This window comes from Lagopus muta, chromosome 2 (genome assembly GCF_023343835.1).
Source record: "Lagopus muta isolate bLagMut1 chromosome 2, bLagMut1 primary, whole genome shotgun sequence".
Taxonomy (NCBI): domain Eukaryota; kingdom Metazoa; phylum Chordata; class Aves; order Galliformes; family Phasianidae; genus Lagopus; species Lagopus muta.
Genome location: NC_064434.1, coordinates 69,220,960 through 69,246,684, shown reverse-complemented (window position 1 = coordinate 69,246,684; position 25,725 = coordinate 69,220,960). Strand labels below are relative to the sequence as shown.

Sequence of the window (25,725 nt, the reverse complement as noted above, 5' to 3'; positions counted from 1 at the left end):
AGAGTCACTTAGTAGAAGATCAGTAGACAGTCTGTGTATAATTAATATAAAGACATTTGAAAGCCAGATTCACTGCTGCTAGATTTCCTTCTTCACCTTTCTGTCTCTGTCCACACGCTCTTCAGCAGATGCTGTGTAGACTGTCTCTGCCCAGACTGCTCTCTGCACAGTCTTGGACTATTTTTTTTCACGTTATTTTTATCAAATGTCAGGAACTTGAGTTCTTTATGTGATTCATCTCTCTGTGCTGATAAACCTTGATGCATTAATCTGTTATAGAAAGACTCCTCAGTGTCTAGAGTAAAACCTAGAAAAAGACATCTGTAGCTGTTGTGGCTATGTTCTGGTTAGTTTGCGGCCTATGGAATCCTAAGACTTGATAAGATGTCCAAAATCTGTGCACTGTTGAAGGCAGCATCATAAAATGTGGATCTACAAAACGACTGAGATGAACATAATGATGTGGTGATAAGAGGGATGAAAAATGTCTGTTCTCAAAGCCATTCTTATCATCCTACTATGCAATGATTTGTAGTGGTGTACTCCCCCGTTCAGCCTTTTCCCAGAGAAGAATTAAAACCAGGAGAAGTCTCCTAGCTTAGTGGCTGAGTGGCTGAAATATTCATCAAAAATATTCAGAAATATTTTTCAAATCTCTGTTCTGCTGGGTTTGAATCAGGATTTCCTGTCTCCAAGGAAATCCAAAATGAACAAGGCACTACTAGGTTCTCTAGACATGCCGTTCTGCTACAAAAATTCTATCCTTGACATTAGTGAGATTTGATATGCACGCTTATTATTAGTGTTGCAAAGAGTACCATATATGGTCTAGGCAAGAAGGTAGATGGAGAAATCTTACTGGTATATAGTTCTGTGCTTTGCTTTCCAATAACCTAGTCTAATTGACTAGATGATCTTCCAACCCATATTGTTATATATTATTAAATGATGGGTTACTCTGTATATTTTCCTGACAGATACTGGTATAAATGTCTTGTTAGATAGCTGCTGTGCAATGTTTGTGAGAATCTTGCTGCATCAGAATTTTAAATCTCAGTAATAATAAAATTGCTGCAGGGTTAACACCTCAAGGAATTATTATTGGAACTCTTCTGAGATTGGTTCTTCATGTAAGATTTAGTCCAGATGATCAACAAGTGGCAGTATGTGCGGGAAATCGAATCTACATGTTAAGTGCAAAGGTGAGATACCATTCTTTGTAGCCACAGTGCTGTTGTTTCTTAAAGTTCCTCACTTTCAATAAAATCATGATGTGGTAATGTATGCATTCATATTCTCGTTTAGAAGAAAACAAATACAAATAAATGCTGAATAGCATTATCAATGACGTCATAAAAACGATGACAGAGTAAAGTGTTGAAGTTAAACAATATCTCAATGTTCTGAAAAGTCTGAAAAATTATTCCTTTATCACTCACTTTGAAAAAGCAAATGCAGCATGTAGTGTTTTCTGCCAGCAGAATGATATACGTGGCTATATTTGGCTTAAGAAAATCTTGTTGAGTTTGTAATTTGAACCTAAGTCTGATATTATTTTTAGCAATAATTCTTAGTTATTAAGACCTTGAATTAATTGCCAGCTTTGTTTTGAAATCTGCTTTGCTTTTATTTTGACTTTCCTATTCGTAGAATGAAGCTATACTAGTTAAATTGAATGGCCACCTGGCTCCAGTGACTGCTGCTGAGTTTTGCACGTGGGAGAAAAATATGCTTATATCGGTGTCTGAAGACAGAAGCTTCAAGGCAAGGAAATTCTTGAGCTGCATTAAAAAAAATAATAGAATTAATGAATTTTTGAATTAATGTTGTCTTTTTTTTTCCTAAAAATATTTGCTGAAAGCTAAGCAAAAGTCATCTTTGATATTATAGAGACCAAGATATTGTTTTTAAGAATTGCTTGTAAAGTTATTGTAAAAATTAATTATTTTTTATTTATTTATTTATTTCTAATGACAATGAAGGTTTTTCATAGTCAAAACAGTACAGTGAAGTGTTAACTTTGGTGATTTTTATTATCTGGCAAATAAACTCTGGCACTTATCGATTAAACAGAGCCCGACATGATAAAGAGGCAAACAAATAAACAAACCCTGTGGAAAACAACCTCACTATATTGCATCGCTTTCAGTGGCTGCATTTCCTCGTTTTCACCACTTGATGGCCTTTAAAAGTTTGTTTTTTTCCTAAGGTCTAAGTAGGTGCCTATCTTATTTTGTTTTTCTCCACAGGTATGGGACTATTCTACTGGACTGTTAATGTATCAGTCAGGGATATTAACAGGTAATTTTTCCTTTTTTATATACTTTTGCACAGCAAAATGTATCGATCTGAACAATAAAATAAAATCAGTATTTAAGTGTTTAGTTGATCTAGTAAAAATATTTCTAGTAAAGTATATGCTAGGTCATATATTTTCCTTTAAAGTGGGTAGGTAGTTTCAGTGTATTTTTATAAACAGTTCTTGTACAGAATATGCATTTAACTGTTGGCATTTACTGAGATGTGTAAATAGTTCTATTGTCTATGTGCTTTTTTTTTTTTTAAGTTTTGTGTAGGAAATGAAAAGAAATACTGTAAGGGTACCATATGTAGGTTTATTAGCAGGGCTTGATGTTGAAGGCATACATCAACTTTAAAGTCAAAAGCTGCGTTTTATAGAAAGATGAGAACAAAAGGAGAAGAGGACAAGCATCAGTGCAGCAAGGACGCTCCTCTGCAATAGAACTTTTCCTGAGAGTAACCATATGGTTTTCACCAGAACTTGCTCCAATTCTGTGTTGGTTGTTCTTGCTTATGGTGCAATTAGAGCAAGTTGGAGCACACTTCAACTGGGGGAAGGAACTACGTGGGAAATGGTTGTTAAGCTTTGTGCTTATCTATTAGTAGATGCCTCAAAGCAAAGGGAGAGCTCAAACCTACGGTAGGGAAGAAGAGGAAGAAGGAATGACTCCTCTCAGAGCCTGTGGCAGTTGCTTTGATTGAACTGGTTTGTAGTAGCAAGGCCATGAGAATAACAGTAGCTGATCTGACAATGGGGCTCTGAAAAATATTGCTATTTAAGCCTGGGTGAAAGGGTGCAGCAAACCACGGCCTCTGCAGTGTGGATAGAAGGTTACTGAAAATCTGCCATACCAGTTTAGGAAGGCAGGCTACAGATCCAGAAATGGAAAACCCACTGCAACAAAAAAAAGTGAAGACCCTTTGCTTTAGGGTTTTGTTGTTGTTGTTTTGTTTTGTTTTTGCCTTTCTTTATAAATAGGAGCTATCAATTTTGAATAAAATTTCTGATTCATGTGTATTCTGGAACTGATTGCAACTTTTTTGGAACAGCATTTCCTTTGCTAAGTCTACTAATTGATGAAGAAAAGAGACAGATCATCACTGGATGTGCTGAAGGACAGGTAGTAGACATAAAAAATAATCTCTGTGTGACAAAATAGTCAACTATCATTAATTTATCTATCAAGAAGCATCACAATTTGCATGCTAGTTTTAAAATGCTACAACAATTATTTTAGCAAACATAACAATATAACACCTTTATTACAAAATGCAAACTTTTTCCTCAAAACCATTAAAGTTTTTAGAACTGCAATCAGTAAGTATATGTACACTGAGATACTATAAGTGTCTGTTTTAAAAGAAAAAAGATGAAAAGCAGAATTCTCATTTTTTGGCCAAGGAATAAAACAAATAAACATAAATGGGAGAGACCATGATTTTAGTGTGGTGGAATTCTAAGAAAAAATGTAATAAATGTACTTCAAGCACTTGAATTCTTCTTTAATTTAATGCTAGGAATAAATTAATCTGATTTTTTTCTGTGGCATATTGAAGCTCCCTTCAGTGTAAGTGTTCAATGGGTCATGAAGAAAGTTTAATATGTAAATATGGTGATGCCTAAAAAGACAAAGGTATTAATGAGATTAACTTATGTGGCCCATTAAGCAATTGCACGCAGGTAGCCTAGGATTTTTAATTGTAGGTAATAGTCTGTGAGGAGTTGTTTTTAAAAGACATAAATATATGGGAATTAGACATGCTGTTCAAACTGATAATGGCTTCTTCTGCTAATAATGAAATTACCTTTGAAAAGTTTGGGATATAGATAGATGTAATTTAATTTCTGGTCCCAGGTAAGATGAATAAAAATTCATTACTTACATAAGCAGAGTTCAGTATTGAACCTGTAGCTCATATTTGTATAATTTCATTGCCGTTGCTTTTCTTTTGTTTTCTTTCAGCTTTGGATCTTCAGTTTAAGCAGTGATCATAATTACCGTTGTGTGGCACATACTGACTTAAAGAAAGAGCGAGAGAAATTCTATAATAAAATCTGGAAATCTGAAGAAGAATTAGGTAGCATAGTGCTTCTAGTATGCTGGTTTTGCTATATTTCAATTGTTATTGACTACTGAGTGTGTGTGCCTTTTATGCCATGAAAGGTTAGTGTAAGTGATAGAGTTTTGAATCTCAGTCATATGGAATCTTTTATGAAGTTGATATGAAGGTGGGGATTGGCATACAGGGAGGAATTATGCGTATATGTCTCTAATAACATCTTGGATAATGTATCTGCTTGTAAATCATTGCATGATACATGTGAGAATAAAATCAATTCCTAAAAAAGATAATGCTTTGTCTAAGTGGAGTACCATTTCTCAGTTACCTTTGAAGCTTCTAAGAATCTTCTATTTTACGCTGTGTTATGTTATTTTATGCTATATGTTTTGCTATGCTATGTTGTTTTATGTTTATACCGGAGCACCCATGATATATTATTTAACTGACAGTGGTATTTTTATAACACTGAGTACTTATAAATGAATAATGATTGCACCTCAGCAAGGTGATTCTCTGGCTCAAGACATCTCCATCTTTTGAAATTGAAAGATAGTGTGGTCTTATTTCATGTTATTTTACTGCATTAATTTTAATTCTCTCTTAAATCCCTTCTGTTTGCCTTATTTCATTGTTTCGTTGACTGATGATATTGTTGATTGTTGTTTTTTTTTAGGTGGAAGGGAAAATGCTTCTGAGCTTTGCAAAACAAACAGCATGAAACCAGAGGGGTCAGTGGAAGCATCATTGCCTGTTCTCCTAATTGAACACTGTGACTATTCAGTATGTTTCCACAGTGAAGAAAATATGTAAGTCCTTTAAAATATCACCGGGTTCTTAGGTTATTTTCATAGCATCAATTTTAATTGAAACTTTTTCCTTTGAACTACAGATTTTAAAAATGCACTTAAAATCTTCTATGGGATGGCTTATTATTTTTGTCATATTGGAATCATGTTAGCTAGTATTACTGTGTCTTATATAGTAAAAAAAAAAAAACAAAAAAACCAGCTTCTTTATCATACTCAGCTATGTTTTCTTTTTTTTTTTTTTTTCCTAATAGATGCTGTGCCCAGAATAGAAGCTATTTTTGGATAGGAACCTCTACTGGCTTATTATTAATAAACTTAGCAAACTTGGAACTGGAAGCGTTTTTATGTTACAAAGGTATCATTAGAAAATGTCTGGCTACAATCTAACATGATTGCTTTTCTTTGTTGGCTGATATAAAAGAGTTAATACAGCAAAAAATGTTTTTTAATATTTTAATTTAGCAATTAATTCTACTGTGCTTTTCTGTCACTGATGACTTGTTTCAGAACATGTGTCAGTACTAGATTTTTGTAGAGGTTACTAATGAATTCTTATTCAATTTAGCAAGCTAATTACAAGGCAAGTTATTCTACTCATACTTCATGATGTGGCTGTAAGCTAGATGGGTATATACTGAAAATCGTGGGTTATGATTATATCAAAACAGCATGAGTAAATTTTTTTCCCTTTTAAATGTAAATACATCTCTTACCACTATGTTCTTTTTGGTAAAGATTACAGTGGCCTCAGCATTCGATTTGCTAGATTGTGTTCATTAATGAAGAAAGCAGTTAATGGAAAGGTGAGTATATATTTAGCATTTATTTAACAAATGTTTACATTTCCAGTTATTTTTTATAAATGTTAATTCTGCATTTTGTATACAAATCATGTACATGTATACTTTTCTATTTATTCAAAATGTGAATTGCAGAGTTATTTTGCTGGAGATGATTCTTTAAGGAGTTTTCTAGTTTTAATAGTTCTCAAAATTTGAATACTATCTGAAGTGACTAGAAAGCAAAAGGTGAATTGTTTTTTATGGTGTTTGGTGTGTACCTTGAATGTCAAGAATGACCACTGAGGGGGCAGAGGTGCTGCCTTAGAGGAAAAAAAGGTAAAAACATTGTTACACCTTTTCCTCAAACAGATGCTGGGATGAACTTCTGAATCTTTCCAAGAAATCTGCAAAAACTGAGTTGTGAGAAAATTTCTGTGGAAAATCAGCAAAAGAGCTTTTTTAGGAAATGAAATACATACATATAATATTACATACAAGCACCATAAGCATATTTTGAAGGACACCATTAAGTACTTTTTACTGCTTAATGCTGTGAGACCAAATCTATGGATATCTCTGAGTAATTTTCATTATTAAAAAACAGTTTCATTCTCTGTTATAAATACCTTTGTGTTAGAGCTTAAATTGTGAAGAACATGTTGTGCTATTTTATAGTGTAATTATTGCAGGTTTTATGCTTGATCACTTCAATGTTTGAAGACATCATCGCTGTGTTGGAAGTTAACCCTGCTTTGTTGGTGACATCTCAGCAGAGTGGTATTCTTAAAAGTGGAAATGAAGGGAGTCTATCAGTCATTGCCAGGTATAGAATAACTTAAAATATTCTTATTTTTTTCAAAGTTGGATAATGCATTTGTTTTTCTGACAGTTAGGTATATCACATGCTCTTGTACAGTGTTATTTTCTGACTTGGATTAACTTGTTTCCCTGTCCTGCTTTATTGCACTGAGTGGGAGAAATTACTAAATTGCATAGAGTGGTTGGGACCAGAAGGGACATCTGGAGGTCATCTTGGAGGTCCCTTCTAAAGCAGGGACACTCAGAGCAGGGCCCAAGTCCAGTTCGCTTTTGAGCACCTTCCAAGAGGAGACTCTGCAGCCTCTCTGAGAAACCAGTATCAGTGTTTGGTCAACTGAACAGTGAAGAAATGCTTTTTGGTAGTTAGCTGGGACTCCCTGTGTTCCAGTTTGTGAACATTACTTCTTTTCTTGTCACTGGACACCACTGGACACAACCTCTTTTGCACTGACCCTTCAGGTATACACTGGAAAAATCCCTGCTGAGTCTCCTCTTCTCTAGGCTGAACAGTCCAAACTTTCTCAGTCTTTCCTCACAAGAGAGACACTACTGTCCCTTCATTGTCTTTGTGGCTCTTTGCTAAACTCTCCCTCCAGTAGCACAATGTCTGTCTTGAACTGGGGGATGTAATCCTGAACACTAAAACAGAGCAGAGGGGAAGGATCACCTGCTTTGACCTGGTGGCATTACTTCTTGGTGCACCACATGACACCATTGTCCATTTTTGCTGAAAGAGCGCATTGCTGGTTCACTTCCTGTATGGGGTTTGCCAGCATCCTCAGGTCCTTTTCTGGACTTGCTGGTCCCCTGCATGTACTGGGGCCTGGAGTTTTTCTTCCCTATATGCAGGACTCTGCACTCTTCCCTGTTGAACTTGTTGATGCTTTTGCCAGCACACTTCTCCAGCCTGTCAGGATCTCTGGATGGCTGCACAACCCTCTAGTGTATCATTCATTCTCCCAGTTTTGTGGTGTCTTCTGAAGCCTTGATAAGGACACGCTCCACCATCCAGATTACTAATGCAGATGTTGAACAGGATTGGTCTCAGGACTGATCCCTGAAGTATTCCACTAGTTATTTGATTCCTGCTAGACTTTGTGCCACCAATCACTTCTGGGCCTGGCTGTTCTTGCTGTGTGCTCCTCCAGCCCATACTTCATCAGCCTCTCTATGGGGATCTCATGGGAGACAATGGCAAAAGCATTCAAGTCCAGGTAAACCATATGAACCACTTTCCTCTTGTCTACAAGATAATCGCTTAATCACAAAAGTTTATAAGGTCAGTGAAGCATCACTTCCCTGGCAAATCCACGGTGATAGTTCTCAATGAGTGTCTGGTCCTTCATGGTCCTTGAAATGACTTCTGTGAAAACATTGAAATTTCACGTCACAGAAAAACCTGATGTGTATAGTGAAGTGAAGTGAAAATGTCATGTGTAGATTATCACAAATTAGTAAAAATAAGTTTTGACACCTTTTCCTAATCTGATTTTGTCCATTGAATTTATCAATTTTTTTTTTTTTTTTTTTTTTTTTTTTTTTTTTTTTTTATAATTAGGTGTCCGCTGTTGCCAACATCTCCATTGTGTAAAAATTTAAATAAAAATAAAAAATGTCCGAGTAAAACGCATGGTAAGTGTAAAACAATCTTGATATGAATTAATAAAGTAATATTCTTAAAAACAGTAAAAGACTGTCTGGTGCCTATTCTAAGCAATATATTTATTTTTTAAGTTATATGTATTTTATTTTTATTTTATTAGACAGAATGTTATTTTTCTAGTAGTATTTCATATTGTACCCAAATATTTGTAGTGAAAATGATGATAGTGTGATGTTTTTCTTTTTTAAAATATAGTCTCCCGAGAAACGTCAATTTTGAAAGAGTTAAAGTATGTAGAATGCTTACATTTTTTCGTATTTTTTCATAGCGTGGAATATAATTTTCTATATAACTTGACTTTCTTTCTCATTTTTAGTTAAACATATCTTAGTTGTTCTAAGGAAATCCTATGATATCTCAGAGCAAGTGGTGTCAGGCATTCTTTAGGAAGGACCGTTTTCTCCTTTGTGATTACATATAGAGAAGTGATAGCTGATGGAAGCTAAAGATGTGCCTACCCTCAGCACTGGTAAATGTGCCCACGAGATCACTCACAGTGCACCTGAAGGTTTTCCCTTGGAATATGAACAAGATTTCCACACCCTCCCGCTCCCGCCTTTTAAATTTAATTAGGTCATTTCTGCTGATATGAAATGCTCGTATTTAGTTTTGAGCTGGAAGCTGCCCTTCAGGAATGTTATTACAAGAGGGTGAATGCAGCCATTATTAATGAGACCTCAATCCACATAAAAGAACAGTCATTTATGTGCACCTACTAGCCAGTTTGTTTCAGATCTTTAGCTATATTCCAAATGTAAGTTGTGTGCATTTTATAGCTAGTAAATAGAAAACCTAAGCATAAAGTAGGCAACTACAGAATACATTCACGAGTAAATGATGAAGTAAGTTCCTTAGAACAGTATTTTTCGTTAGTTCGAAGGTTAGAGAAGTTCCTACTTGATATTTGAGGAGGGATATTATGCAAAGAGATAGTTCATTTCTTTCCTTTTCTCAGTCTTTCAAAGTAGCTGATCATAATTGTGTTCTGTATTACAAGGAGACATTAAAAATTGCCATTGTTCTAGCATAACTGTATATCCATAAACTTGTAAAAATGTAACGTCACATTAGGAAGCTCTTCAGTGAATATTAAATTATTTTACTATAGGAGTGAAAAGCACTGTGAAAGATCAACCACTGGTTTTTCATAATAAAATTAAGTCATCGGGTTATACAGCTGCACCACAGTGAGTAGATACACTTGTATTTTATCTGTTTTACTGGGATCTGATATTTTGTCATGTAATAGAGATGCATAGTCTCACCACTGTGAAATTGATGACCCATGAAAAATAGATATGATTTTAACAAACATAGTCCTTTCAAAAACATTGTAAATTTTCACAGCTTCTGATCAGTGATTAATTGCAAGTGGTCTTGAAATGAAAACTTCTGTGTACATTTACACAGTGTCTGTTTCTAACTACTATGTCACTTAAAGCCAGTTAGTTTCTTCCTTTGTTCTACTCACATACAGCATTCTCAGATCAACCCAGGGAGAGGTATGCCATTTATTTCCTCTCAACCATCCTTTGAGATGGGCCATGTTACAATTTTATGAGCTGTACAACCTCTCTTTATTGGCATGGTGTTATTTTTGAAGAACTTTCAGGATTGTTGCTTTTTTATTTTTATCTTTTATTAGGAGCTTCTAAAATCACTTGAGGAACACTTCTCCAAAAGTTTGCTGTAGCTTTGCCTGTTTTTTGCTGGCTTTTAAAGGTTTATCTTTGGATGGAGAACTCACACTCACAGATGAAATGAGTAGTGTTTTGTTAGTGTTCCCCACATGAATGGAGAATTTGTCAGTTTCTCAGAGCCACAGATAGATCATAGAGATGGCACTTCGTTTTTGCTATAGATTATTCTGGACAACACCATTCTTTTGTAGTATAACTGTTAGAACATAAGTAGAATGGTGCAAGGTATTACATGAGAAATTACCCTTTGAATGCAAGTGAGTATTGGAACTGAGAAATTAAGAGCCAGCTTTTACCTGTCAGCAATAGATTTCTTTTAAGTGATCTTAGTGAAAGTCTGCTTATGACTACATATTCAGATTGCAACTGGGGGCTGTGGTTTTTATCTTCTGAGAAAAACCATTAAAGACTGGGACCTCAAAATAGATTCAATCATTTTGAAATGATGAACCTGAACCTTTTTGCTGATTTCTGAATGTTCTGTTTGTGTTCCTAATTCTGTGAATATAGAGATTGTGTTGTCTTTTCTCTCCAGTTTCTCTCAACCTAAAAGCCTTGGATAAGATAGGATGAATACGGTCACTGGACTACTAGTTTTAAAAAGTTCTATTCATCTCATTCCTAATTCCATGATCTAGAATTTCCTTGTTTAATCAAAGCCACTACTGAAGCATCCTTTGAGAACACGACTGAAACTGTCCCCAGCAATAGATAGAAGTTTCAGAGGAAACTATATCTGGCTTAAGGACATCTATGAATTTTCTCCTGCATCTCTTGTATCTTGTTTGTAGCTTTGCTTGTCAGTTAAAGGAGCTTTTGGTTGTGATGATGTGTGCAATCATTGTGATGATGTGTGGGGTAGATGACAACCATTCATTTATCCCACCACACAGTGTTCACTGTGGAATATCCTAAATTACTTTTGAATGTGGTGTCAGACTTCTCCCTTAACCAAAAATATCTCCCCTGTGTTTTCCTGAAGTTTCAGACATGTGAAGATAAACTGTTGAAACAGAGTGTTAAAATGTACTGCAAGATGGAGTGTCTTTCACACTTCAGAGTGATCTGAATACAGCTCAAGCTCTTGCAGGTTTTGCTAAGAAATGTCTCAATTTTTAATATATGCTGTGCTGCTGCTACTAAAAGATTTAGAGCTGTGTTTGCTAAGCATAGTTTCCAGAGAGTCTAGACTCCATTTTTTTTCAGGGAATGTAGCTTAGAAACCTATAATAATTCTGCTCAGATATAGCAAAGACTGTCTTTGTTCCATTTGCTTTGTGCTTATGGTAATGATTTTTTCCTGTACTGCTCTAGGAAGGAATTGCACTGCATGTTTTGCTAACTCAAAAATTACTCTCCCCTTTTGGTTGTTCCAATTTTTTTTCTAAGTCTTTATTGGGCATTCTGTGTTTTTCTTGAAGCTACTCTTGTTCATTCAATCTGCAGAAAGAAATACCTGAATACTTCATCTTAATGGACTTTGGCATTCAGAATGCACTGTCCAACAAATAAAGCATGGAAAGCAAAGCTACAGCTGAAACTGGAATATTATAAATCACTACAAAGTCATCTTTTTATCATTCAGCGTGTACATTGTCTTACTTACAGACGTTAGGAGTATATATAAACAGTAAGAAGTAACTAGGATTGTTTTTTGTTTGTCAAAAAAACTACCACAAGAAAACCCTGCTTCTCTCATGAAACAATGAATGTTTCATATAATAGTCAGTCTCTGTTCTTTCTCGTAGAATGGCCATGTTTTCTCCAAATACTAAACTGAAGAAAAATAATGTATCAAAGTGCAAGACCAGTTTTAAAGGGTAGGTAATATAGCAACTGCTTTAGAGGAGGAACAAATTTAAATGAATTCTATCATAAATATGTTTTGTAACTGCTTCTCTCATAACCTTAGTTAGGAGTATCTAAGGAACTAAAACACACTGTAAATTTGCTGTAAAATGACTGTAGCAAGTGATTCAGATCTTCACCTGCAGTTCTAATAAGAAAAATAGCTGAATGTGACACAGTGAGTATTCATGATTTCATATCATATGCCTCTTTTACTTCTAAAGTTGTGTTGTCTTGAGCCTAATCAAGCTTAGTGTAATGGAGTTAAATAGAATATACATGAAAAGGTTGTCCAGAGAGGTTGTTGAGATACGGAGATATTCAAGACCTGTCTGGATGCCTACCTATGCAATCTATTGTAGGGCACCTGCGTTAGCAGGGGAATTGGACTCAATCTTTTGAGGTCTCTTCCAACCCCTGCAGTTCTGTAATGGCTGATTTGATCAGTGGATTCACAGTCATTGTGGACACAAGAGCTAATGTTTTTAAGAAACTGGCATTTTTTTGTTAATTGATGTGGTATGTTATATGGGAATATTACACACATTTTTTTCTCTTTCTACTATATAAAGTCATTCTTCTATGTGTTGCAAACATAAAAATAAAGGATGAATGCTGTTTTTCTTCTTTTTCTTAAACTTTCTTAAAATGTTAATAACGTGCACATAGACAAGCCCTTAGATGAATACTTCAGATGATTTCATAATTGATTTACATTATTGTGGAGGCTTAACCTAGTTAACAATTATTGTTTTGTCCAGTGTGCTGTTAAGTAGATGATCAATGTCCTATTTCTGTTTATATACAGAAGTATTTTTCATATTGCTTACTCTCACAGCAAGGTAGTTTGCATTTTTAATTAATTTCACTAGATAATTATGTAATTTAAGAAATTTGATTTTTTTTGTAAAATGCTGTGTTAATTCTTTCATAAATTCATAATAGTTGTTGATGTGAGTAATTTAATTATGATAATTTTTAATTTATTCTGATGCTTATTCTGGATTTAGCATAAATTCTCCAGGAAATATACACATAAAAATATTTAGAATAACTGCAAGTGATATTTATTTCATTATTGAAATGGCAATAAACTAGGTTTAGACATCTCAATACTTTTCCTCTCTTTCTCTTTTTCCTTTTTTTAAAAATTTTTTTTTTATTTTTCTGAAGTAAAAATAAAGAATATCCACTGGAAAGTTCTCCTCCAATCAACCATGAGGCAGAAACATCCGTTAGTTTTCAACCAACTAGAATTTGTTGTGTTCAGTATTCTGGTATGTACAGTTTCATTAAATGTACTATTGTGACCTTGTGGAGACAGAACAACAAAATTTGTGTAGTGTTTATAAAAGCTATGGTTTTCTTAGGTAAACTCCTAGAAAAATCTGGCATCGGCTGCCTGGTCATCATTTTTTAACTTGCAAAACTATGCAATCTGCTAATATGTGTCAAATGATTCTAATTCTCCATTGATTTTCTATCATGTTTGCTTTTGGCCCCGTTCTATCACTTTTCCACCACAACTTGAAAATTAGTGTTCTAACACGTCAGAAGGTTGTCTTCTGAGTCATGTACTTGGTGTCATTAAGGCATGTTAGAAGCTGAAGTTCTGTTTCAAAAGAATCAGAATACTCCTTTTTTTTTTAATTTGAAGATCATTCAGTATTTACATATGTATTAAAACTATAAAAAAAGAATTCTTGAATATAATCCAAAGAAGGATATATTTTTTAAAGGCTTTGGAGAAGCAAGTCTTGTCATAGCTTTTGTCATTTCCAATCCAGGTAAATATTATACAGGAACCTTTTCCTAGGACAGCAATAAAGTATATCACTGAGTACGTTATTATGTCAATGCACGTGCTGCAAACCACAGGATATACAAAGTATTTAAAAATATGTATCTTTATAAGTATTTTAGGTACTAGAACAACTTTCATCTTCAAGAAATAAAAGTAAGCTAAAGTAGTCTGTAACTTCCTAAAGCATACCTCAACCCTAAGTGTTCCCTACAGACCTGTAAGAAATTATTTTTATGGCCCATAAGGGAGATCAGTTGTGGAGACCTTATTTCTTGCAATGGTATGTGAGCTTCAAACTTACCAGTCAGCTCTCACACTGAAAATACATACTGTCAAAATCTTAGAAAAAACAGGGAGACTTCTGCAGAAGAGCACTACCCTACAGCTTAAAGACTATGGGGAGTATGGGGCATGCATTTCTTCCAGTATTTTGTTTAGAAGTAGATATCTTATTTTTGAGAGAAAAATATTTTGGATCATTATTTATTGTATTTAATTACTGACATCTGGAGAAAAAGCCAGCTGAAATATTGCTGGTGAGGCAAAATCAAAACATAGCACTTTGACAATTTAGTATGCTGGTGTATTTAATAATTAGTAAGATAGAAGAAGATTCTGGGACGCTTTTTTTTAGCATATTCCACTCCTCCATTTTGCATCTGATTTTTTAAAATTAACTTTTAGGTACTGGTTCTCAGAGATTATAAATATGGATCCCTTATCCATTTCTATTTTCATTATTTGTTTGGAAAAAAATGTGATGTGGAATTCTGAAACAGCAAGGTGGATGGTTCTGACTTAGTGGAGTGCAGCAGACTGGTGAATCAACAGTCAAACATGACACATTTTGTCACCCTTTCCACATGTGCTCTGGAGACATAGGAAGAAGTTTGGAAGAAGATGCTACTTTTAAAAGATGCATTTCACAGTGAACCCAGTAGTGTCCACTGATTTGAATTATGCAATTCTGCTTTCTCTCTCATTCTACTTACTTTTTTTCTTTTTTCTTTTTTTTGTTTGTTTGTTGTTTTTCCCCAATAGATCAATTTGCTGCTTTAATTATTTTAATAGAAACATTAGGGGAGTCAAACCTGACACTGCGTGGTCCCTACTTATCAATAACATAAATGAACCATCCATCCATCTGTGCTTGAATAGCTTTGGGGATTATTTTATGATGTTGACAAGAAATCTGTAACTTTTAAGGACTAATCCAGGATGACTGCTGTGTGCTGATATATATGAGAAATGGATATAGCTTTTAAGATGACAATATGAAAAATGAGTTTAAGTCAGGAAACATTTATACGACTGCTAAAAATTTATATACTTAAAATTTGTAGCACACATATAAAGCAAATTTCTGCCATGAGTACGTGTTGTGAGAATATGTCAGGAAGAGAAGAAATGGTGTATAAATTCATACTAAATTTGGCAGTATGAGCTTGTGATGTTCATGAAAAAAATTTGTTCGATGTGAAATATATACTTAGTATTTGTTTTGTTGCAGTGGCATGTGTAATTTTTATGCGTAAAAGGATAGCGTGTTATTTCCTTCTTTGCTTTCGAACATAAATCATCAGAATCTTTTTATAGGGGATGGAAATTACCTGGCCTGTGGGCTGGCTAACAAGACTGTACTGATATTCAACTCTGATCTCACCAATACACGGCATGTTTTTGCAGGTAAATTTGTGAATTACGTTAGCAAAGAGTAGTATACAATTGAGTTTAACATAAAGTGCCACGTTAATAAGCAGATTTCACTTACAACACCCTCAGAAGAACAGGAGTAAGAAATGCTTCTGATTCAGGGAGTAGAAGTTAATGCCTGATAAGTTTGTTTGGTAATTTAGAACTTGCTATTTATTTATTTATTTAAATTGAGAAATTGAAACAAAAAACATTTTTTTTAAAATATAGCAGCATTAACACCTGCATTTTGCTGATTATTAAAAATGTATTTATGCAGAGAAAAGAGGAGATAACAGCAACTTTGCTTTAAGCTACTATTTACAGCTTTGTTCCCCAAAGCTTTCAATTAAAGTAGATGTGCATTCCAATCAGTGTTGCCTCTTCAGGTGTCTGTGTTCTGTTATGAAGTACAGGTGATGTTGATCAGCTTATAGAAGGGTTACATCCAGCTTGGGCCCTTTTGAAAAACTCTTCTTACAAAACCAGCTAATGTGCTTCAGGATATGAGAATCCTGAACACAGTCTGTTTTGAGTTTACTGGACTCTTTCAAGCCAGCTGACTTTTTCTTCGCTTTGTGTTCTTTGTTCTTGGGGATACTGGGGACCTGAAGCCTTAGGTTCTTACTCAAACTTCAGATTTTCTTAAAGTTTCTCATGTTCCTTCCTTTTTTTTTTTTTTTTTTTTTTTTTTTTTTTTTAATTTTATTCTCATAATGGTAATAAAAAGCTTCTAAGTGATTTTACAAAACCAAAGCCATCGCGTAAAGTTTTGCTTTGGGAGTAAAGTAAGTACTTACCCAGTACCTACACACTTTTTTTGTTTGTTTGTTTTGTTTTTTGTTGCTTTCTGCTTGTTTTTTATTATTTGTTAATTAAAATACCTTCTTTATAAACCCTTTTGCAGATGTACATTACCAGAGAAGATATTAATTGCTGGCTATAGCAGAAATGCTCAGTCACAGCTTGAAGCAGTGGTTGAGCAGCTTGTGGGAAAGCAGGGCCAATCCAGAGGAGCTCAGGTGCATGCAATGTACCTGAGTGGCCAAAAGGTGTGGAGACAGGATCCACCCCTTCCCAAACCTCAATTAAGTGTAGGCATTGGAGGCAAAGACATCTTTTGCTGGGGTTCCCTACCTACCTGAGGCCTTTTGGATGTAAATAGGTTGTTGTTGTTTGATTCTATGTCTGTGGTTGCTGCCTTTGAGCATGTTCTTGTTTGCTGTTCCTGGAACTCTGCTGCCCCACTATCACTGCTTTTTTTTTTCTATTGTATTACAGTTGGCTTAAATCTGTTAGTTTTTCTCTAATTTGGACTTAAAATATTTGATATAGGACTTCAGTTGACTGAAAAGAAAATGTGCACTAGAGGGCAGCATGAGCACTTTGAATGTTTTAATTTTGTATGAAGTAAATTAGACTTCATCTGGACAAATTAGGAATGTAATATGGACTGAAATTTGTTAATTTTAACATACTTTCTTATTTTCTGATCAGCATCAATATAAATTTGGACACAATTAAGAACTTTAGCTTCTGATGGTGTTTCTGACTTTTGAAGCTCATTCTTCATGGTTTTCTAATCCTTGTTTATCTCATTTTGATGTCGAAGTGGGGAAGTGTGATTCTTGTAGAGGCTTTTTGCAATTGAGGGGGGATTATAATTCTTAAAGTTATCCCCAGTAAACAGATTGTTAATTATTTATGTTTTAACTAATGAAGTAGTCCTTTGGAAACTGCTGCAGTGGCATTTTCATTGTCTTTTTATAGAAACAGCTCAGTAATAAAAACCTAATGAGTGGAATAAAATACTGCAACTTTTGAGAAGTGATTTTCAGAGTTCTGTGAAAAAAATCAATTTAACTTATGCTTGGACAACTTTCTTTTGATTAATACTGTGATTATTTTTTTTTTCCCTTTTTCAAATTGAATTTCAGAGATGTTTCTTAAAAATACTGCTTGACTGAATTTAGGAAATTATGGCTATCTTTGTTTGTGGATGAGTTAGCTTAGTGATTCTTTTGTAACTGCTGTTTTGTGTTTTATGAGACTGAACTTTGAAGTTAGAGCTCACCAATTACATTATTAGTCTTCAGTACTTCGCAGCTTTGAAAAATCAGCTTTGAAGCATTGAAAGTTAAGCATTCAAAATTACTTCTATTTGAAGCCTGATTCAACTCCTGGTGGCCTTTCATGTCCCAAGTAATCTTTCTAAGATTCAGGATTTTTCTTCTATCTGAGCCTTTCTGCAGCGGTTGGATTTGTTGCATGCCCACGACCAAAAAAAAAAAGCCAAACAAACAAAGCAAGTCAGGCTCTAAAAGGTACAGGCTTTAAAAGGCACAGGCTTCTGCCTTTGGATTTGCTGGATTTCCACACTTCTGTTGTTAAGGCTGTGCATAGAAAAATCTATCTGGGATGAAGCAATCAGGGCAGCTTATCAGTCAGAGGAAAATAATACATGGTTACTATCAGGATCAGTGTGGGCTAGATGATATCTTTTAGGCTTCCCCATGAGACAAATACTGACTAGAAGATAAGTGCAAAGTGTTGTGTTATATGATGATCTCGTTTGTCATTTGGGCATTGTTGCAGATCACAGAACTCTGTGCCTTAATAATCTCGGCTGCAATTTGAAATATTTGGTTACCATGTTGTTGGCAGAGTGAAGAAAACAGCCTTTTTACTGTGTTCTGTTTTGGGCACCTCAGTGCAGAAAGGACATAGAGGTGTTGGAGCAGGTCCAAAGAAGGGCAACAAGGCTTAAGAAGGCCTTGGAGAATATGCCCTGTGAGGAGCTGAAGGAACTGGGGCTGTTCAGTCTGGGTTTAGGTTGGGTATCAGGATAACTTATTTACAGAAAGAAGTTAAAAGCACTGGAATAGGCTCCCAGGGAGGTAGTTGGGTCACCATCCCTGGATGTGCTTAAAAAAGCTTAGCTAGCTTTTATCTTTTGAAGTATTCATTTCTTCTAAAGATAAATTTTATTTATATTTTTTATAACGTTTCCTTTCAAGCCCCTCTTACGCTAATGGAATCAACATCATACAAATATATATGCGATTTCAGGTAGAATAGATTGATATTTCTATGACCATATTTAATTTCATGTACTTTAGTTATAAATGAGGACATTTTCCCATGGATTTTGGTGGGGGAAAAAGAAATCAATGAGTGGTTTACTGTTACCAGTTTAAATCCAACTGTTCGAAGCCTATATTTAAGTGTATTTTAATGTTACATATAACTGTATTAAAACAGTATGATTAACTCTGGAGAAATGTGTTAGTATAAACGGGGTTTATGATATTTCCTTTATTATTTTTATTAGGTCATGATGGTGCAGTTAACTCTGTTGGCTGGAGTCATGACAAGAAGTGGATAGTTTCTGCATCAGATGATAGAACTGTAAGGGTCTGGTCAGTCTGCAAGAATGAACCTGCCCTAATTCTGGTAATTAGAAACTTCTGTTAGTTTAGATCACAGAAGATGCTACTTTGCGCTTTGATCTAATTTTATTTTAATGGTTCTGTAGGAGGAACATATGGACTGATTTCTAGAGCTAGACTGGTAGTCATTCAAGCTGATACTATGATCTAGGTGATCTTCGCTGCCTTCAAATTAGGCTTTTGTCACGGCAATCTAGAAAAAGGTCCAGTAGCCAACTCTAGTGGATGTGTCAGGAAGTTTTTTATTTTAACATCTGCTATATATTTTCTATTTGCATTGGCTCAGCTCTGCTTGTCTTCCTATGGTTACTCCACAATTCACATGGAAGTTTAGACTCAATGGCATTGGAGTCAGTTGACTACAGATACTCTTAACATTACTGCCAATTAATTTAAGCAAAATGAAAACTTCAGAAATAGAAAGGGCAACTACGTAATAGGTTAACCTTCTGGCTTATGGTTAGTTTAGCAGGAAAATTATGCTTTAGTTCTAGTTATCTCAGACAAAAGATGTTTAGTGTCTTAGAATCCATTCTTAATGATATGTCTTGCATTTCAGGGAAAAGAGATGTTCCAGCGGGCTGTAGGCTTTGCACAATTTTATTTTATGGATACATTTATATTGCTGTGCTGTGGAGCTGAATTTCATCTATTAAGTTTCCATCTAGATGCAGCAAAGGATGACCTAAGACGGTGAGTTAAATCCTCATCAGAAGAACAGTAAAAATACATGAAACTCCTTTTACTAAGTGAGCTGAGATTTTCTTGGGAGTAAGGTGGGATGGAGGGCTGTCTTAGGAATGATATTTAGATGAGAGTTGAACAAGCTAATTGACAGAACAAAGAAACTTTTGTGCAATGGGGGAGTAAGTAGGGGGAAGGGATTATCAATAATTCTTATACTGCATGCATTATTGGGTGCATGTATTTAGAATTGGTTAGAATTACCATTACTTTTAATTATCTGGGACTTTCTATACTTTCTACTTGTTTACATCGGTATCTTAAGTTATGATTGAGTAGCTTCTGCAATTCCTCTTCTTGGGAATATTTTTAATTGCATTTTCTTTCAGAGGCTCCGATATGCTGCAGATGTTTTCTTCATTTTCTGTGAAATGGAAGCAGATTACTTTCGTTTTTATTTACTTTCAATCTATTATATATGTCTAATTTCCTTATGCATCTTTTTTTCCACGTAATTGGTAGCATCCTTCATGCACTTTTTACTAATTGCTCTATTGATTATTAACTTGCTCCTCTTTTCTGGTACGGAATCAAGTCTTCCTATTTAATCTGTTTATACCTTTTTTGGATGTTTGTTCACTATTGCAGCTAAATTGTCCTTGTATCTTTTTTACCAAGTTTTTTGTTCTTCACTTACTCTTGCTGGTTTTCAGCAATATATTTGTCTAAGATATTTTATTACATCCAAATATATATGTGCTTATATATGCACACTGTGTTTTTAAACACAGTAGTATTAAAAAAAAGAATCTCTTCAAGATTGGTTTCTCATTGCTATGACTATGTATTTTTTTTTTCTAGAAGAATAGGAAAGTGAATTAAAATTACAGCACTGAAGTCTATTAGTTGATACTGTGAATAGTGTGTTATTAAGTAGCATTGAGCCTCATTCATAGATGGGAAGACTGGCCAGTTTCCTTGGATGTTTAGCCACAGTTCATGTTTAAATATTTCTTTGAATAGGAGTATTTTCCTGGATAGAGGATGTTGATCTTCACTGAAATTTTAAATAGTCCTAAAAAAAAAAAAAGAGGAGAGAAAGGCTAAATTACATCAGTACTTTAAAACACATTTTGAAAGCAGATTTTTCCTTCATATTTGAAAAAGTAACTAATGGGTTGTGATCTCATTTCAGTTTGTAAATTTCTCCAAATGTTTACTTAATTGTGGATTTCAGTGATCTGTCTGGTTTTGCTGTTAATGCAGAAGTACTTGTGACCTTTTAACTTCCATTTCTTGTCAAAATCCTTAATGGGGTATGTGCTCTGGCCCTTAGTTATATGATCTTAGTCATATATTGTCATAGGAATGCCCATAGACACAGCACATAGACTGGAAAATCAAATTCAAAATTCAAAATCCAATTTTCTGCTTTCACTTTATTGTATATACGTTACATTAGAAAGATAAAACTAATGGGGGGTAAGGGTGAAGGGAATTTGGGAGGCAAATAATGAAATAAATTGAAGATGGGAGTCAGGAAAGATGACTCCCACTCCCAGTTTTGCTGCAAATCTATTCAGAGTAAGCTAGTAAATTCAGAAAACAGGCGAATTGCCTGTGCCATTCCTAACTGGTAACATCTATACAGACAATATTGGAGGAACTTCAAAAAAGAGGACAAAATAATACTGTTCTTCTGTACCCTTTTCTGGTTATTTTTTTGCTTTTAAGATTTAGTTTAAAATGTTTTTTACTTCTGTTTTCTGGGCTTATGCCTCCCAGAAGAACGTATCTGGTAACAGTAAGAAATTCCATAGTCTCTCAGATGGATGTGAACTTTCTTTGGTCTAGCTAGTTCAGATGCTAAAGGTATTATGAAATGTGTTGTAGTTGTAGAACCCACCTAAGCAATTTTGGAAGGACTTAAACACTGTCCTCTCATCCTGTACAGTGTTTCTACAATTACTTTGTTAGAAGTATGTAATATCCTGATTTAAAGCTGTTAATGTGTATGGAGTTATGCTTATACCAGCATTTTTGTTACTGCCGTGCTTTCCTTGATGGATTAACACAAACTCAAAAATATGCGATTAGGCTCTCCAGGATATTAGTGTAATGCCAGTAGACTGAACGTAATTGTAGACATTACAACAAATCCACAAACCAGTCTGAGGCTTGATTATATGCGTTGATTAACCTCCAGTACCTATTTTTTTTTTTTTTTTTAAATTTGCTTTGACATTTTCTTGTGGCTTCCCTCCAGTTCATTTCCCAGCACTTCTTTTATGAAAGATTGTGTCATTTCTTTTGTTTCTCACAACTCTTAATTTTGCCTTCTGAGTCAAGTTTGGAAGAATGCTTGAATGGAGCTGATTCAAGGAGAAGCTGGATCTAACCCCCCAGAGCATGCTTTATATCCTTAATTAGAAGAGCATGATTATACTATCTGACTAACCAATGGATTGTTACCGCATTTTGGATGGGAAACAATACAATGACAAATCTTATCGATATTTCTCTGCAGAATTTTAAAAACTATTTGTTAGTATTAATTAGCTAAGTGTTACAACAACTTATTTTGATGGTTAAATGCTGGTTGAGTTTCAAAACTGTAATTGAAAAGTAGAAATAAAGTGTTCTTCATAAATGTCACAGAGGATATTTATTGCATTTCTGGGAATAAAATACAAATTTCTTGATTTCTACATCTGATTAATCTCAAAATGTTTCACAACCTAAACAAATTTGTGTTCTTCAAAATTTCTAACCAGTGAATTTCCACTGTTGTCAGCAGTTGTGCCTGCTAATGTGAATTGTAGATGTTTTGTTTAATTTTTTAGAAGTTTTTAATTATTTTTACTTTCCATATGAATTTAAGCAAAACAAAATCTAATCTTGTTTTATATTTAGTTTCATGTGTTGTTCTAAAGACCAGAAGGAGCCATTTGAAAGGAGCTTAAAGCAAATAAAATTGCATTCAAGTAACAGAAGCATTGCTTTTCAAAGCCATTGTGTGATATAATGCCTAATATGGTGAAATGTTCCTAATGTTTTTTAAATAAACAAGCTATGCTCTTCTCCTGAAAACAACCATTCTGTAAATGTATTTCACCCCAGCATGACTGTATCTCCAAAATATGGATGACATAAGGCATTACAAATAAGACACTTAAGACTGTTATCGGTTTCCAGTGATTTAAGGTATTAAAGGAGGATAGGGTTATAATTTGGATTATATAGAAACTGTAATTTTAGGATTGCCAGCTGAGATTATGTATTGTGCATAGAACTGGAAACCTGGAGAAAACAAACAAACAAAAACAATGTGAGAAGATACTAGGCAGCCCTCTTTGGTTTTTCTAATTAGCTTTTTGTTGGCTTGGGATGGTGGTATAATTTAGACCTGTTTATGTTACAGTAGTCACTTGAGTTTTCATGTGATTGGAGTTTTGCCTGTACGTGCTTCCTGTTAGCTTTCATTTGTGCTGTGTTTTCTAGGACTTGTCTTAGTGTATTCTAATATCTGAAAACAGCTTCACAACTTAGCAATAGGACTAGAGGGAATCATCTCAAGTTATGCTGGGGAGGCTCAGAAAAAAAATCTTTAAAAGAGTGATCAAATGTTGAACACAGGTGGCTGAGGGAGGTGGTTGAGTCACTGTCCCTGAAGGTGTTCAAGAAACATTTAGATGCAGTACTAAGGGACATGGTTTAGTGGGCAAACATTGGTGGTTATCCAATAATTGAGCTAGATGATCTTGGAGGTCTTTTCCAACCTTGGTGATTCTATGAATTGGCTTTGGCAGCCAGTTGGAAATCCTACAAAGGAACTGTCTTTGCTATAATGGCAAGCCATCAAATTTATTTATGGAAACTGTCCAGACTGGAATTCTTAATCTTTCATTAACGCCAGCATTTATTTTACATATTTTGTAGATACAAACAGAAAAGTATTTGCAAATTGGTACAGAAATTTCCCATGGCTTCAACAGTGGAGATTACCAGCCTTTCAGCAGTGAATGATTTCTACTCTTGTATCCTTCAGCAAATTCTTATTTTCTTCTTGGAATGTTGAATCTAATGATATGGGAAGAGCTGTAAACTAATTTTTATTTTTTTCGTAACTTTTGTATCAGTGTTGATATCATATTTTTGGGGTACTGAATTTAAGCCTTAGAACTGCTTTTTTTTGTTGCTTTGTAAGACACTAAATACAACAAAACGTTTATCTGTTTTTGTTCCTTTAGATCAGTTTAACTTTAACACAGAGAATTTTACAGATATTGTACTTACAGCTGGCAGCAACCGAGCATTGGAAGTTTTTGATCTCAATGCAGGCCACAGCACAGCAGTGATACCAGAAGTTCATACTAGAGCAGTCCATCAGATCTGTCAAAACAAGGTATACGTATTACTGAATATCTATAATAGCAGATGTGCATCAGCAAAAAAAAAAAAAAAAAATTAAATACGTAATTAACCATCATCAGTGGAGTTTGTGTTGGGGATGGACAGGAATGTAATTTTATGTGATAAAGGCATATCCACAGACAAGATCTCACTCATTCTCTAGTGGAAAGCAGGGAGTGGTAATAATCACTGAACAAGCCTGCGAGCAGAGCAGTGTGTCTTAAACTTAGCAGTACTTGGGCAGGCTACTAACATCAGTATTGCAGAATTTGTTAACTGTAAACGTTTGAAATGTTTGTAGACTTCTAGTTATTTTTATAGATGCTAACACTTGTCACATCTTTGACATTGACTTGAGTGCTTTTTCTAACTGATTTGTTGCAGTATTTACGTAGATGCATTTGACTTTCACACTGAATTTTGATCCCTCAAAATATTTCATGACTAAGAGGAAACAAGTTTAACATTTAGTTCCTGTATGGGGAAATAGAGCTGTAGAAATTCTAATGATTCTTGTAACTTATTCTAGCATGACCTCTGTGTTATTTTACCTGGAACCAAAATTGTTACATACATTGTTCTGAGAGTATTATGCTTGGGGGGCTATATAGACTCCTAATAGTCTTCCCCTAATATGCAGAAGAGAAGATAATAATTGATATGTTAAATAATCATTTTGCATTTAAATTAAAAAAAACAACAACAATAATACGAAACAAACAAAACGCAGCCAAAATAATCCAAAGAGAATAATACAGCAAATGGCCATTTTCAGAGCAGACTGTCATTGCCTAAAGTTGTTCTCATGCATAGTTTAAAGTGTACTGTGCATAAATCAGCAAAAGTTCTTCTTAGAAATAAAGGTAATTGTAAGATCCTTGGCTGTGGGAGAGGTGAGGGGGGGAAAAAAAGCCTTGTGTGTTTCTTGACCCAAAAGATAATATAGAGGGGAAAAAACAGTTTGGAAGTAAGACAAATAAGTATTTTAATCGCTGTATTATCTGAATAGGAGTTCATTGTTCTTAGGAAACTGTCAACCTTGCTTTTTCTTCCATTTTGAGCTTTCTTCTGTAAAGTAGCTGCAAAATAACCTTAAGCTGATAAATGTATTTTGTTTACTCTTTTATTACTTAAAACTAAATTATAGAACGTACAACCTAGTCTATATCTAAATGAATGATGGGCTTGCCTTATTAATTCTGTATTATGTGACTCTAGGTTTGTTGCCTTATGTCTTATGCAAGTGTTCTACAGAGTTGAATATGAAGTCATCTGGTTTATTTGGGGATTTTGGAAAAGGAAAAAAAATTGCTTAGTATTGTAGTGGAGTGGGTAACTTCAAAATTCCTCTTAAAAAAAACAAAAACAAAAACACTTGAAGATTGATATGAACGTTTGGGAATTTTATGTTCCTGTGCATGTTAGAATGCCTACTGTGTTAGGTTTTGTTGATTCTTTTCCATTTGGAAAGCCCTTATTTCTGTGGGTTTAAAACAGTTCCTTATTACTACTTTTGTATAACACTTTGTGGGTTTTCCTGTGAGATGTGATCTGGTAAAGCACTTAAAATTCTGCTAACTATTTCAGTGCTATTTGTAACACATATAAAGTTTTGGCTTTTCTTTTTGCTTGGTCAGCTGAGTGGCTTCAGGTTATTTAATCAAGAAAAACTTTAAAGCTGTAGACAAGTATTCACT

General features: G+C 34.6%; 1 protein-coding gene across 9 annotated transcripts in view; it reads left to right on the top strand.

Annotated features, from left to right (window-relative positions):
* WDR27 (WD repeat domain 27) overlaps positions 1 to 25,725 on the top strand; it is an 88,535-nt gene that overhangs the window by 2,491 nt on the left and 60,319 nt on the right. For 8 of the 9 annotated variants that reach the window (XM_048936840.1, XM_048936842.1, XM_048936841.1 and 5 more), the window contains exons 3-20: positions 1,078 to 1,202; positions 1,651 to 1,764; positions 2,250 to 2,301; positions 3,352 to 3,422; positions 4,266 to 4,380; positions 5,039 to 5,171; positions 5,426 to 5,529; positions 5,910 to 5,977; positions 6,646 to 6,779; positions 8,334 to 8,407; positions 9,547 to 9,625; positions 11,887 to 11,958; positions 13,160 to 13,263; positions 15,387 to 15,476; positions 18,814 to 18,935; positions 19,491 to 19,624; positions 23,555 to 23,652; positions 23,899 to 24,020. In XM_048936840.1, the coding sequence (XP_048792797.1) occupies positions 1,078 to 1,202; positions 1,651 to 1,764; positions 2,250 to 2,301; positions 3,352 to 3,422; positions 4,266 to 4,380; positions 5,039 to 5,171; positions 5,426 to 5,529; positions 5,910 to 5,977; positions 6,646 to 6,779; positions 8,334 to 8,407; positions 9,547 to 9,625; positions 11,887 to 11,958; positions 13,160 to 13,263; positions 15,387 to 15,476; positions 18,814 to 18,935; positions 19,491 to 19,624; positions 23,555 to 23,652; positions 23,899 to 24,020 (1,811 nt within the window). Of the gene's footprint in view, positions 1 to 1,077; positions 1,203 to 1,650; positions 1,765 to 2,249; positions 2,302 to 3,351; positions 3,423 to 4,265; positions 4,381 to 5,038; positions 5,172 to 5,425; positions 5,530 to 5,909; positions 5,978 to 6,645; positions 6,780 to 8,333; positions 8,408 to 9,546; positions 9,626 to 11,886; positions 11,959 to 13,159; positions 13,264 to 15,386; positions 15,477 to 18,813; positions 18,936 to 19,490; positions 19,625 to 20,004; positions 22,629 to 23,554; positions 23,653 to 23,898; positions 24,021 to 25,725 lie in introns of those variants that run through there. The other variant, XM_048936848.1, reaches the window with a different exon arrangement.